This window comes from Neophocaena asiaeorientalis, unplaced genomic scaffold, assembly GCF_003031525.2.
Source record: "Neophocaena asiaeorientalis asiaeorientalis breed wild unplaced genomic scaffold, Neophocaena_asiaeorientalis_V1.1 scaffold204, whole genome shotgun sequence".
Lineage (NCBI taxonomy): Eukaryota > Metazoa > Chordata > Mammalia > Artiodactyla > Phocoenidae > Neophocaena > Neophocaena asiaeorientalis.
Genome location: NW_020173922.1, coordinates 1,535,594 through 1,547,584, shown reverse-complemented (window position 1 = coordinate 1,547,584; position 11,991 = coordinate 1,535,594). Strand labels below are relative to the sequence as shown.

The 11,991-nt window shown below is 53.5% G+C and overlaps 1 protein-coding gene across 1 annotated transcript in view; it reads right to left on the bottom strand.

The window, feature by feature from the left end:
• Positions 1-539: 539 nt before the first annotated feature.
• Positions 540-11,991, bottom strand: part of TGFBI (transforming growth factor beta induced) — a 32,498-nt gene continuing 21,046 nt past the window's right edge. The window contains exons 8-17 of the mRNA XM_024752206.1: positions 11,223-11,435; positions 10,243-10,380; positions 9,539-9,684; positions 8,813-8,949; positions 7,840-7,970; positions 5,322-5,446; positions 3,762-3,864; positions 3,099-3,178; positions 1,676-1,700; positions 540-1,201 (exon numbers count right to left, since the gene is read on the bottom strand). Coding sequence (XP_024607974.1) covers positions 1,161-1,201; positions 1,676-1,700; positions 3,099-3,178; positions 3,762-3,864; positions 5,322-5,446; positions 7,840-7,970; positions 8,813-8,949; positions 9,539-9,684; positions 10,243-10,380; positions 11,223-11,435 — 1,139 coding nt within the window. The 3' untranslated portion in view covers positions 540-1,160. The remainder of the gene's footprint in view (positions 1,202-1,675; positions 1,701-3,098; positions 3,179-3,761; positions 3,865-5,321; positions 5,447-7,839; positions 7,971-8,812; positions 8,950-9,538; positions 9,685-10,242; positions 10,381-11,222; positions 11,436-11,991) is intronic.

The window sequence follows — 11,991 nt, the reverse complement described above, 5'->3', positions numbered from 1 at the left end:
CATGTCTGCTCCCCAAGGCCTAACACTCACATCTGAGGAATGGATGGATGAACGATTGTATCGGATGCCGTGTTAACGGCTGTCTTTCCCCAGACCGGAAGCCCCACCAGGGAGGGGCTGTCTGCTGCGCCACTGCTCTATTCCCGGCAGCGCCACCTTTGGGTAGTTGGTCCCCTAAGTGAAATGAGTTCTCAGTCAGCCTTGGCAGTGATGTGGGGGAAGGCGGGGCGTCCCAGTCTCCAGGAAAGGGGGCTGCCTGTGGGAAAGACACTAACAAAAGGCTCTCAGCTACGCCGATCCTGAGCAGCTCCAGACAGCGTGATAAGAATAAGGATACTTAATGCTGTGCCGAGTGCTTTACAAGAATCATGTCCCTTCATCCTCGCGACGGACCTATGAAGCTGATGCTATGGTCGTCCCTACAGACCATCCCTCAGGGCTTCTCGCCTAACTGCTCCTGGTGGAATTTCCGTGGAAGGCACATCACAGCCCCAAGAAACAGAAACCCAACCCTGTAAGATACCCAAGCCAGTACACAGTTCCCATCCACAAAGGCACACGTTTCTTTGGTTTTATTATAACAGACACACCATGTCTCTACCACAACCGGGGAAGCCTGAGCTCTGGGTGCTCTACCTACCCTCTCTTTTCTACCTGGACAGGTCACACAGAAGGGTCCAAGCCACATGTGGGTGCAAGAAATGTTTGACAGAGCAGTTCAACTCATAGCTTATAAGCATGCCATTTCTACTTCTCCAACTGTGAAAGAGCTCTACAGAAACAGTGCCACGACACCCCCATGATGCTGGATTGCTTGATTCATGTTCTGTGAGCTTCAGAAACTTTGGCTCCCTTTTCCAGAGTAAGTAGCATAGGCAGGAAGTTCCACATTTGGGACAGGTCCTTCCTGGAAGTGAATGTCAGGCAGTGACATCCAGGTCTCTGCATGCAATGGGCTAACAGTGTCGTTTAGGGGGCAAAAATTAAAAGTCTCTCTCTCTCCCTCCACCCTCCCAAGGCTCAGATCTCATTACGGTGTACACTATGGCCCAGGTACATTGAAGTGTGATATTTGGTTTCTAAAACATTCAGTCTCTTTGGCAAACGGAGAGAAACTGGTGGGGAGCTGCTGAAATGCATTCCTCCTGCGGTCCTTCGCACTAATGCTTCATCCTCTCTAATAACCGCTGGTAGACAGGGGCTGAAAGAGAGAGATGTGAAAGGTGAAAGAGTTGCAGGCTTCCCACGTCTGTCTAGGATACTGTCAGAATCACGAGCACGAGGGCCAAGCAGCCTTCTTCTGCCATCCTCTCCTGCACAGAGCAGGTGCTTTCTGGCTTGTGAAACTTTGTATCTTACTCAGTGATGTTCTGAACTGGGATTTTCTACGTCTACCAGCTTGGGGCCACGACCTCATCATGGGCTCCTGCCAAGCCCCTGTGCGATATTCCCAGGTTCTCAAACCTAAAAACTCATATCAACCCTAAAAAGGTTGGCACTCTTATTATCTCCATCTTAGGGAGAAGGAAACTAGGTGTTCTGTGTCTGACCCCAAAGGCCATGTTTTATTGTACCATGTTGTTCTTAGCTATAGACAGCAGATGGCAGGTTTGGGCCTGCCTGGGGGTAAGACCCAAACAAGTCTACAAGGACTTCAAACCCAGACCACACTTACCTAGTTTCACAGAGCTCTGGGTAGCCTGAAAGAAAACACAAGGTGTCAAGTTTTCTAGTGGATGTAATACCTACACCGGCTCATGGCAGTGGCTTTGCCCATTGCCATCCTAGCTCAGAAAAAAATGGTGGGGATGGGGGCTTCCCTGGTGGCGCAGTGGTTGAGAATCTGCCTGCTAATGCAGGGGACACGGGTTCTAGCCCTGGTCTGGGAAGATCCCACATGCCACGGAGCGACTAGGCCCGTGAGCCACAACTGCTGAGCCTGCGCGTCTGGAGCCTGTGCCCCGCAACAAGAGAGGCCACGATAGTGAGAGGCCCGCACACTGCGATGAAGAGGCGACCCCGCTCGCCACAACTAGAGAAAGCCCTCGCACAGAAACGAAGACCCAACACAGCAAAAATAAATTAATTAATTAATAAACTCCTACCCCCAACATCTTCTTAAAAAAAAAAAAAAAAAAATGGTGGGAATGAGGAAGAGGAAGGGGAATGTGGAACTGCTGGGCCCCGGGGAGCCGCTCAGTCAGTCGTGGTAGCCCCAAGTGATGATGCGCTAGCCCCAACCAAGGGGACTCTGAGGCGGACATTCCTGGGATGCCCCGAAGTCGGGCTTCCCCCCAGACTATTCGCTGGAGCTTGCGGAGCTGGGACCACACAGGGGGTGGCTCTCAGGAATAGGAACTCTGGGCCAAGAACCCTCCTCAAGGGGCGCAAAGGAGAGCCCTATGTCCAAAAGTAAAGGGACGTGTTCCAGCTCCATACCTCTGGGTTAAAGACTACCTCCAGCAGGCTCTTCTGCGGGAATGCAAACCTTCTGTAACATGACCCGTATTCCCAAGGGGCTCCACCTGACCTGAAGGGAGCCTGAGTGGGACCCCCGGGCCCTGGGCAAGCTGGGGAATGGGAGGAAAAGCACAGAAAGTCCGAGAGGTTCTGAGAGGGAGGTGGCGCTGAGGCAAGGAAGGGAGGTGCCCCACACAGACAGGGCCCTGGATCCGGCACCCACACCTCCGCCCAGCAGGGCCCCAGCACTGGCCATGGCGGGCTGCATCACAGAAAACAGATGAGTGACTCGGAGCCCAGGCTCAGGGCAGGCCAGTCCGCTGTAAGGAAAATTCAAGATGGAGTGCCCTTCTCGGTCAGCTGGATTCCAGAGCTGTGTCCGTTCTCACCAGCTACGGCTTCCCCATGCACTGAGGCTCAGATGCCTCGCTTGGAAGGCCTCGGCTGTCGCCCACAAAGGAAGCCGGGGCTGCCTGGGTTCTTTTCTCCAAACTCCACACGGGCCAGGGCTAAGGATGCCCCATGGGAGTGGAGAGAAATTACGGGAGAGCCCTGGGAGGACAGCCAAGGAAGACAGGAGCCCAAGCACAGGACCCAAGGCTGTTCAGGGCAGGGGCCAGCGTAGGCAGGCATCTTACCCTGGAGAACGCGGATGCCTGTCTGAAGATTTCAAGCGCAGAGTCTGCAAGCTCGTCCCCCCGTTCCTGAGGTCTGTTGGCTGCAGATAAAAGGAAAGGCAGCTTCAATGAGAGAGAAATGATTAGCATGTCATTCATAACCACCAGGACTGAGGGGGCACTGTTGGGTCTTCTGGCTCACATTCTCAGACGAAGTCTTCCTTTATAACTTTCCATAACTCGTGGTGGAATTTGGCCCGTGGGGAGAGAGCTCAAAGAAAGGTGAATGCACAGGTTGAGGAGAGAGGCTAGGCTCCAGTGCAGCTTTGCTGGAGGTAAAGAGAGCTCACCCAGGGCGGGATGCTGCAGGAGGGGTGCTTTGACCCGTGTTCACAGCGTTCACATGTAACAAACAACTGGGCTCTGTTCGAACAGGGCTAGGACAGCCGGGCAATTCAGCAAAGAGAGATCTGTCCTTGAGCTGCTGGGTGTAGTGCCTTTGAACCAAGAGTTCCTAAGTTACTTTTCAACCAGACCCAGCAATGCCGTCCACAGATGCTCAGTCCACACGTCCCACATCATTCTCATCTTTGCTTACAGCAGGGTTCTATCGAGCACCAACGGCTGCGTGTCGAGAAGGGCCAGCAGCAGGGTGAGCGGGGACGTGGTTCTTTAGGGCCTTACCCGGAGGCTGCAGGACACTGGAGATGGCGTGGACCACGCCATTGGTGGCCATGATGTCAACTTCAGTAACAGGCTCCTTATTGACATTCACCACATTGTTTTTCTGGGAGAAAAAGAGACAGCAATTGTTGAACACCAAGCACGTTTCCCTTATCCATTCTTAAACCCAGCAAATGTTTACTGAGCACTTCTGGATGCCAGACCCTGTGCTAAGTGCTGGGGATACTCTGGTGACTGGAACAGACCCTGTCAGCTACAGACCTTCGGTCTGGGAGACTCAATTTCATCCTTGTGTGGACCCAGCATGTTGCAATTTACAAAATGCTCTTTTGTGTGATTCCCTTATCCTCACAGCAGCGCGTGGTGAGGAGGTCGATATTATGGCCTCCTTTAAGCTGAGCAGGTGGGGCAGCTGGGAACAGAAGCCAGGCGTCCAGCTCCGGGTGAAGGGCTCTTTCCACTTTTCCTCCATGCCTGGCTTCAGAGTTTCTCACAGGGTAAATCTGTCTCAGGCTTTCCTGAACGACCCAAGGGAGAAGGGGGAACTGGAGCCTGAGACCGACAGGACCCTGACATCCCAGACTAGGAGCTGGGAGATTCTCAGGTGACCTGCAGAAGTCAAACAAGTCATGCCATCCCTGCCTGCCTTCCCGTGCTCCCGGGAGAAGCTGGTGAGCACAGGGATGGCTGGAGGCCAGGAGAGAGGCGCAGGGGGCAGAAGCTGAGCCAGCCACATGCTGCAAGGGTGGTCCCTCCACGGGGTGTCAGTGGCCTCGGCTGGTACAGCCAGGGAGGCCACAGGCAGCTTCGCAGAGCTGGGCTGCCTATCTGTTCCCTCTCTTCAAGGTAGGGACCCTCGGAGGCAGCTCCAAAGTGGAATGTGCAGAGTAAGGGAAGGTTCACAGAACAAGCGTCAGAAGAAAAGGCCTCCTGGGTTGGTCTGGTTCATGGTACGGCTCAGTGAACCCCTGGACTTGCGGGGGGAGAGAGTGGGAAGGGGACTGGGAATTGATCTTTCAAGACTTGTAAGTAACTGTCATTTCCTTAAGGAAAGGGAGATTTAATAGCTTCTCCCAGATGCCAATCAGATGCTTTATTCCCCTGAAGATCTGGAAGTCCTTATTCCGGTCTAACCACAATCTCCCTTGATTTCCCTGAAGACTCTTTTTCTTTTCCTTTCCTTTTTTTTTTTTTTTGCGGTACGCGGGCCTCTCACTGCTGTGGCCTCTCCCGTTGTGGAGCACAGGCTCCGGACGCGCAGGCTCAGCGGCCATGGCTCACGGGCCTAGCCGCTCTGCAGCATGTGGGATCCTACCGGACCGGGGCACGAACCCGTGTCCCCTGCATCGGCAGGCGGACTCTCAACCACTGCGCCACCAAGGAAGCCCATTCTTTTTTCTTTTCTTTCCTTTTTTCTTCTCTTTTCTTTCAAAATACACTCAGAGATTCAAGATGCTTCTTAAACACAGAGTGTGTGTCTAATGCCATCCTAGGGACGAGATGTGCCCTAAATCCCAGTGGTAGGGCACGGCCAGCCTTTTAATTGTTCAACGTACTCACCGAGCTGACTTCCAACTTGTCGCCTTGGAGAGACTTCAGCCGCACCAGGGCCCCGATGCCTCCGCTAACCAGGATTTCATCGCCAACGTGGTATTTCAGGATGTTGGCAAGCTCCTTGGCGTTGCCTGCAGGTTTGTGGGAAAAGAAAGCAGAGTTAATCCTAAGGCTGGTAACTGGTGTGGTCAGGGAGGGCCCAAAGGAGAAGATGTAAGCAGTCACCCCCAAGATGGAGGACCCCCTGCCCAGGTAATAAGCACTTATTGAGCACCTACTGTGTGCTCTGCCCTCCGACCCACCATGTGCATATTGGTCAGGGAAACAAGGCATATGACCGTGGCCATGACTCTACCTGGGCACTGGATGGGCTGCTAGGTTAAGTACATGCTTCTGTGATGCTGAGAAGGAGTTAATCTATACTCTTCTGTGAGTATGACTCATGTTTCCATGACTAAATATTTGCTTGGAAAGCCAGGGGCCTTTACAGCACTGGTATCTGAGACATCTCATCATCAACATGGCTCCCAATAGTTATAACACAGCAGTGAAATATTTACACATTCTGCCCACAAATGCATATTTTGAGACGGCTGTTTCCTGAAGGGAGAACTTAAAAGAGTTGACAGCTGCAGTCTGGAGGAGCTATGGAGCCGATGAGGTCAGGGCCGAAGGGGAGATCCCTCCACAGCGTCCCTCCTCGTCACGTCTCAGCATTCCTTCCGGCCCGCATCAGCTCCTCCACCCACTGCGGAAAGCAGCCAATTACTCATAAAGGTGCACAGGCAGTCCCCGAATTAAGAGTGGGAGGCGATCTTAAGGCTGCCAGCTGCCCTCTCCTCTGCATCGAGGCTGCCCCTGATACTCATGTTACCAGCCAAATGGCCGGGCATCCCCAGGGCTTATGGACGGCTATTTCCAGCAACTTGAAACTGAGAACAGAGGAAGCTTTAAAGTATTTTGGGGAGTTCACTTGGTTATGGACGAATCCACATGAGTGCCACGGGATGGAGGCACCAGGTACAAAGGGATTTCCAGACATCCACAGCTTGGAGCTGGCAAGAGTTTCCCTTCCACCAAAATACGGCCTGGAGGTGCTGAGGCAAGCCAGCCCCCAGGAGGGGAGAGGGCTCCTTCTTCTGAGATCTCTAACATCTGGATCGACCTCTAACACGGGGGACGGGCTCCATGCCCCAGGCGTGCTGGGGTCTAATCCTGCCCACAGGCCTGAGGGAGGGCGTGTAGGGGGAGCTTTGCCCAATCCCTCCCTCAGCTCCCGCACAGATGAAAATGAAAGGCAAGCCAAGCAGGCTTGGGACACCTGGGGAATATTCCGTTCCTCCTGAACAGAGAGAGAATGGCAAGTTTATGTCCAGGATGAATGTCTCCCCTCTCCTCAGGAACATACGTCAGCACCAGAGACACAGGCATTCACTTAGCAATAAGGAAAATTAAACAGGACACAAATTCAGTTCACAGCTACCCGAGCTTTTTGTTCTGTACTCCAGAGCAGGAAGGGAGGTGTAGACGATTTGGGTCCCAAGGCTTAGCCAAGATCCTTCCTCCTCCTCCTCAGACTCACCCTTCTGCACTGGGTGGATGCGTCGTTCACAGGCATGCGTCAGAGTAAACGCCGCAGGCCCATCCTACCTCCGCACCATCGTAGCCATTATCCCATTATCGATGGGGGACGTGTGCCCAGCATTGTGGGCAATGCTCATTTAATCCTTATTAACACTCTGAGCAAGGTACTCTTTCTTACCACCCCCATTTTACTACTGGGAAAACCGAGGCCCAGAGAGGTTAAGCAACCTGCAAGAGGTCACTCAGCTGGTAAACGCCAGAGCCAGGGTTTGGTCTGCTTTCAGGTAATCTGGGAGCCCAAGCTCTTCACCACTAGATTGTCTCTCAAACATACTCAACTTAATTGCTCAGGGCCTTGAGGAAGGAGCTTCTCGGTAAAGCTTTCATCCCGAGGTACACGTGATGCAGGTAAATGGCTTCATGAGCAGGTTCTCACAGGTCCGCAGGGGACGCCATGCCTTGTTGACTGGGCTGGTGGTCATCTACCCTCAATTCCCTTCTACTCTTCTCTGGCTTGTTCACTGCCCGGGAAAGCTGACCACCGTGAAGTGCATCATCCAGGCTCCCTCACCCTCCTGCGATCAGCTGCCAGGCGGCCGCTGAAGGAGGCCAAGGCACCCAGTGGCCTCCTTGCCGTGGTTCTGACAGCAGCTGCTTGTGGCTCTAGCCACTGTGCTATACCCCTCCTCCTAGGGTCTCCCTGGACCGGCCCTCCCCCCACCATCCCCTGCCCCCGGCTCCCCCAGGCCTGGAGCGGTAAACACTGGGTACCATCACCCTTTGCTGGTTCCTTTAACCCTGCCCACACCTCTGCAAACAGTCTTGTCATTACATTCCTTACAGTCAAACCCTTCATAATGTGCCAACTGTTTCCTGCTGAAACCCTGACCGATACAGTTACTTTAGAGAAGCTGAAAAATGTACTTAGGTTGCTCTTTACCCAAGAGTTTGTTCAGTTCTCCCGGTGGCAAGGCTTGGAAGGCTTCATTGGTAGGGGCGAAGACCGTGTAGACCCCTTCCCGGTTGAGGGTCTCGGTCAGCCCTGCAGACTGGATGGCGGCTACCAGCATGCTGCGGATACATACACGGAAAAGGTCACCTCCCTCTGTGTGTGTGAGGGGGGGTTGTCATTTGCCCAAACACCGCACCGCTGTGGGTAGGTGGAGCCCAGAGCGCTGGCATTCACACCCCTTACTGGTTTTCGTACAGACAGGAAACGATTCCTTTCTGCATCTTCTCTCCATAGATGCTAAGCTCAGTTAAAAGCCAGAAGTCAGTGGCCAGAGGCGGAAGGAGGTAGGGAGAGGTCAGTGCCACGGCTGACCCAGAGACCGACCGAGCCCCAGGGCCCGAGGGATGTGATTCCGGGGAGTGGGGGTGGGGCAGAGGGTGGGTGGTCTCCTAGGCTCTTGTGCAGATGGCTGAAGTCAGTGACAGGAAATGCTCGATGTCACAGCACCCAGTGGTGAGTGAGCAAACCAGAAATGGAGAGAGCGAGGCCAGAAAACAAAGGGACACCAGGAGCCTGAGAAGGAAGGAAACTTCAGGGGCAGTAAGCAGACACGACACAGAGTGAGACTCATCACGCACGCAAAGCCAGGTGTGCTCAGCTTCCCTGGGACTTTAAACGGAGAGCAGGATGTTTCCCTTGCCCTTCAGGAATACAGGTGCAGCCCCCTCCCTGTTCCCACGGGCGTGAGGATTACACTCCCAGAAGCGACCCTTCTTCTCAACCTAAGTTTTCAAGGTGACCCTCGTCCTTTCCGAATCCCCGGCTTGGGAGATCACACGGGCGCAGGGCCAGTGTTCACTGGAGCCTCGAGGAAGTGGGGAGCTCGACAGACAGCTGAGGCCACCGTCCTGCCCCAGCACGGCCACTTGCAGAAGCACCGCCCTGGGATGGGGCCGGTTACCTGAAGCGACTGTCTCCCTTCAGCACATCCATGACGGTGCCCACTGGGGGGGTCAGCACCCGGTCCATGGTGAACAGGGTCCCGTACCTGCCCCTCTTGTCGTGGGCGGCGATGCAGCTGTTCTCAATGCACAGGCTCTGTACAAAAGAGGGGCAGAGAGAGGCCAGGTTACCCCCCAACCCAAAGCAGGGGCCTCCCGATTTGTTCAGGGCATGTCCTGATGGCTTCATCCGCAGAGATCAGTGAATATATACGGGGCTGCAGCGTCAAGACTAGGATAAAAGCATGTGTTTCCTCCAGGAAAGAAGAAAATAAAAATGGCGTTCCTTAAAGAAAGAAGAGCTATAGAGGCCCCAATGAATGTACAGAGAGGGCCCATAATGGGATTACCACGTGACACAAGAGGGCCATTGACAATGATCAAATAAAGAGATCGAGTCTCTTCATTTATTTATTTAACAAACGACAACCGTCTTTAGCCAAATGGTGCTGGCTGGTCCCGAGCCAGGGCTATGTTGTGTTGTACTTCCTATTTGATATTCCAGGGTAACTATTGGGTTTGAAGACAGAGAAGAAACAGGAGAAGAGGGAAGAGAAGCTTCTGGACCAAGGAGGGCTGAGTGTAGCTCCTGCTTATTGAACACTTTTTTTTTTTTAACACGAATATAGCTTGCATTTCTTGGAGCTGAGACAAAGAAAGAGCACGATTGAGGACCCAGAACTTACATTACGGTAAACAAAAACTCTCAGTTTTTTGCCGCCCAGAGTTTCTAGGATCTGTCCGTGGTACAGATACTTAGAGGCCAGCTGATCTTTAATCATGTGGTTCAGAAGCAAATTCTTCAATCGGGCATCAACTGGAGGGGTTCCATCTGCAAGAGGAGGTGTGGTCAGGTCCAGACAATGCAGCAGAAAGCCCATCCCTCCTTCCATTTGGAAACAGAAATTGAGAAATCAAGCAAGGCTGCCAATATTCCTTAACATCTGGCATCTTCTGAGAATTAAAAAAAAAAAAAGTCTAGATAATCAAGGGTGTTTGGAATTTTGCCCTCAGAGGGAGGGGTAGGCACGGACACAACTTGGCCCTTCTCTGCCTTCCCCATGGCCATGGCTCAGCTGTATCCTCACTCTGACCTCCTGACTATCACATTGGCAACTGACCCTGCAAATCAAAAGACAAGGGAGTGCTCTGCTCTCCCAACAGATGCACACTCTTGAATTCTGAGGACAAGACTGCATCCTCTGCTCTACCAAATGAAATGGCAGAGCCTCTTCACTTTCTGGTGAAGTCACATCTGCTTTTGGCTGAGCTGGGTGGAAGCACGAATGGTCCACGGGGAGCTGTGAATTGGGGAGGGTGCCGTGGAGGTGACAGCGGTGGGGCAGCTGTCCCCAGAGACAAACGCACAGGGATGCCTTCCCCACGATACCTTTGAAGACAGAATTCATGGGGGCCAGGAGAGTCAATCGCTCAGTTCCAGAGAGATGAGTGCCAAGGCCAGCTTGTCTGAAAAGGTCAACGGCTGTGGAAACATCAGACTCCGCAGCCAGCTCAAATAGCGTCTTGGCTACAAGGAAGGAGAAAGTGGGCTCAAAAGCTCGAAGTACTGCTTTCATTTATCATCCGTCCAACCCAGAGCATGACATACATCAGCAGGCATGTCATCTCTTGAGTCAACAACCCCTCTGAACACTGCTGGGGCACAGCGGGTTTGTGTCATCAGGGGAACGGTCACCCAGAAAACCTCACCGGTTGGGGAAGTGAGGTGAGGCTCAGTTGGGCAGAGGGCCTCTGTCCCAGCCCTTGGTCAGGGTCCTGTCCAATGCTAGGGAGGAAGAAAGCATTTGTCTGCGTCATGGCTTCTGAAGAGTGGACAATGCCAGTGACCACACCCACAGAAAGTGTTCTTCTGGGTTTGTTTTTTCCTGTGACATTCCCTCACTCGTTAGCAGTAGAACTGCCTGGAAATCCAGGATGGGGTAAGGATGCTGAAGGGGACCCAAGCCAAAGTCCATTCAGTGGTTTTTCCCTGGGTCAGTGACCCTGGGATCCTTGGGCATGATTGAGAAGGCAAACGCTCTGAAGTCAGCAAATGGCCCTCTGCGCCCAACTAGCGCGGGCAGATCTTCTGAAAGGCTTCCGTGATTGAGTCGCTCCCTCCCCAGACACCTCCAATGGCTCTCCCCTGCCCACAAGGTAACGCCTGGACTCCCAGGCCTGCAGCTCAAGACTCTCCAAAATCTGGCTGCAACCTGCCAGGTGCCCAGGCTGTCTCTCCTGGAGGGCTGTGAGCTGGGTGCAGACATGGAAGCGGCTCCCAAGATCCCCAAATTCCCCCAGCCGCGCCACCGTGGACGGCACAGGGGACAGCAGGCCCGGCAGGCCCGAGGCCCCCGAGGCCTGGATCACCTGAGTCTGGAATGAGCAGCTCGTCGATGAAGTGGATCACACCGTTGGTGGCCACGACGTCTTTGTTGGAGATGATGGGCTTCCCGTTGATGGTGAGCGTGTCCCCGCTGCAGCCCACCTCCAGCGTGGTGCCCTCCAGGGTCTCCAAGGACAGCCCCGCCACGATGGCTTCGGCACACATGGCCGACTTCAGGATGTGGTTGTTTAGTAGGTCTGGGGGCCGAACAGGACACAGGTCAAGTCAGTGCCAGCCGGGCTGACCTGAGGCGCCAGTTCGCCGCCTGCCCTGGCTAGGATTCCATTCTATTCGAGGCTAATAATCAGACGAGCCTGGGGTACCACGTGGTCTGGATCCTCCTTTCTCTCCTCCTCCTAGCCTCTAAAACTAGTTGGGCTCCGTGCAGTCTACCTGAGTTTGAATCCCAGCTCGGCCACTTAGCAGCTGTGGGACCCTGGGCGAGTCACTGAGCCTCTTTGAGTCTCAACTTCCTCATCGGTCAAGTGGAGATAAGCACAGCATTCACCTCCTAGGGCTGATGTAAGGATGACATGAAACTCTGAATGTGAGCACCCAGCACAGCGGCTGACGACAGAGTAAACGCCCAGCAAATGCTCGTGATTAGCTTCTTAGTACCTGAACTTCAGGGTGAATTCTCTTATTTGTATCTGAACTTCCCAGATAGGGGGAAAACTCAAATGAGTTTACCTTGGGATTTTTTTTTATCTACGACCTTTATGAAAATGTGGTAGAAAAAGATGAAAACTGTAG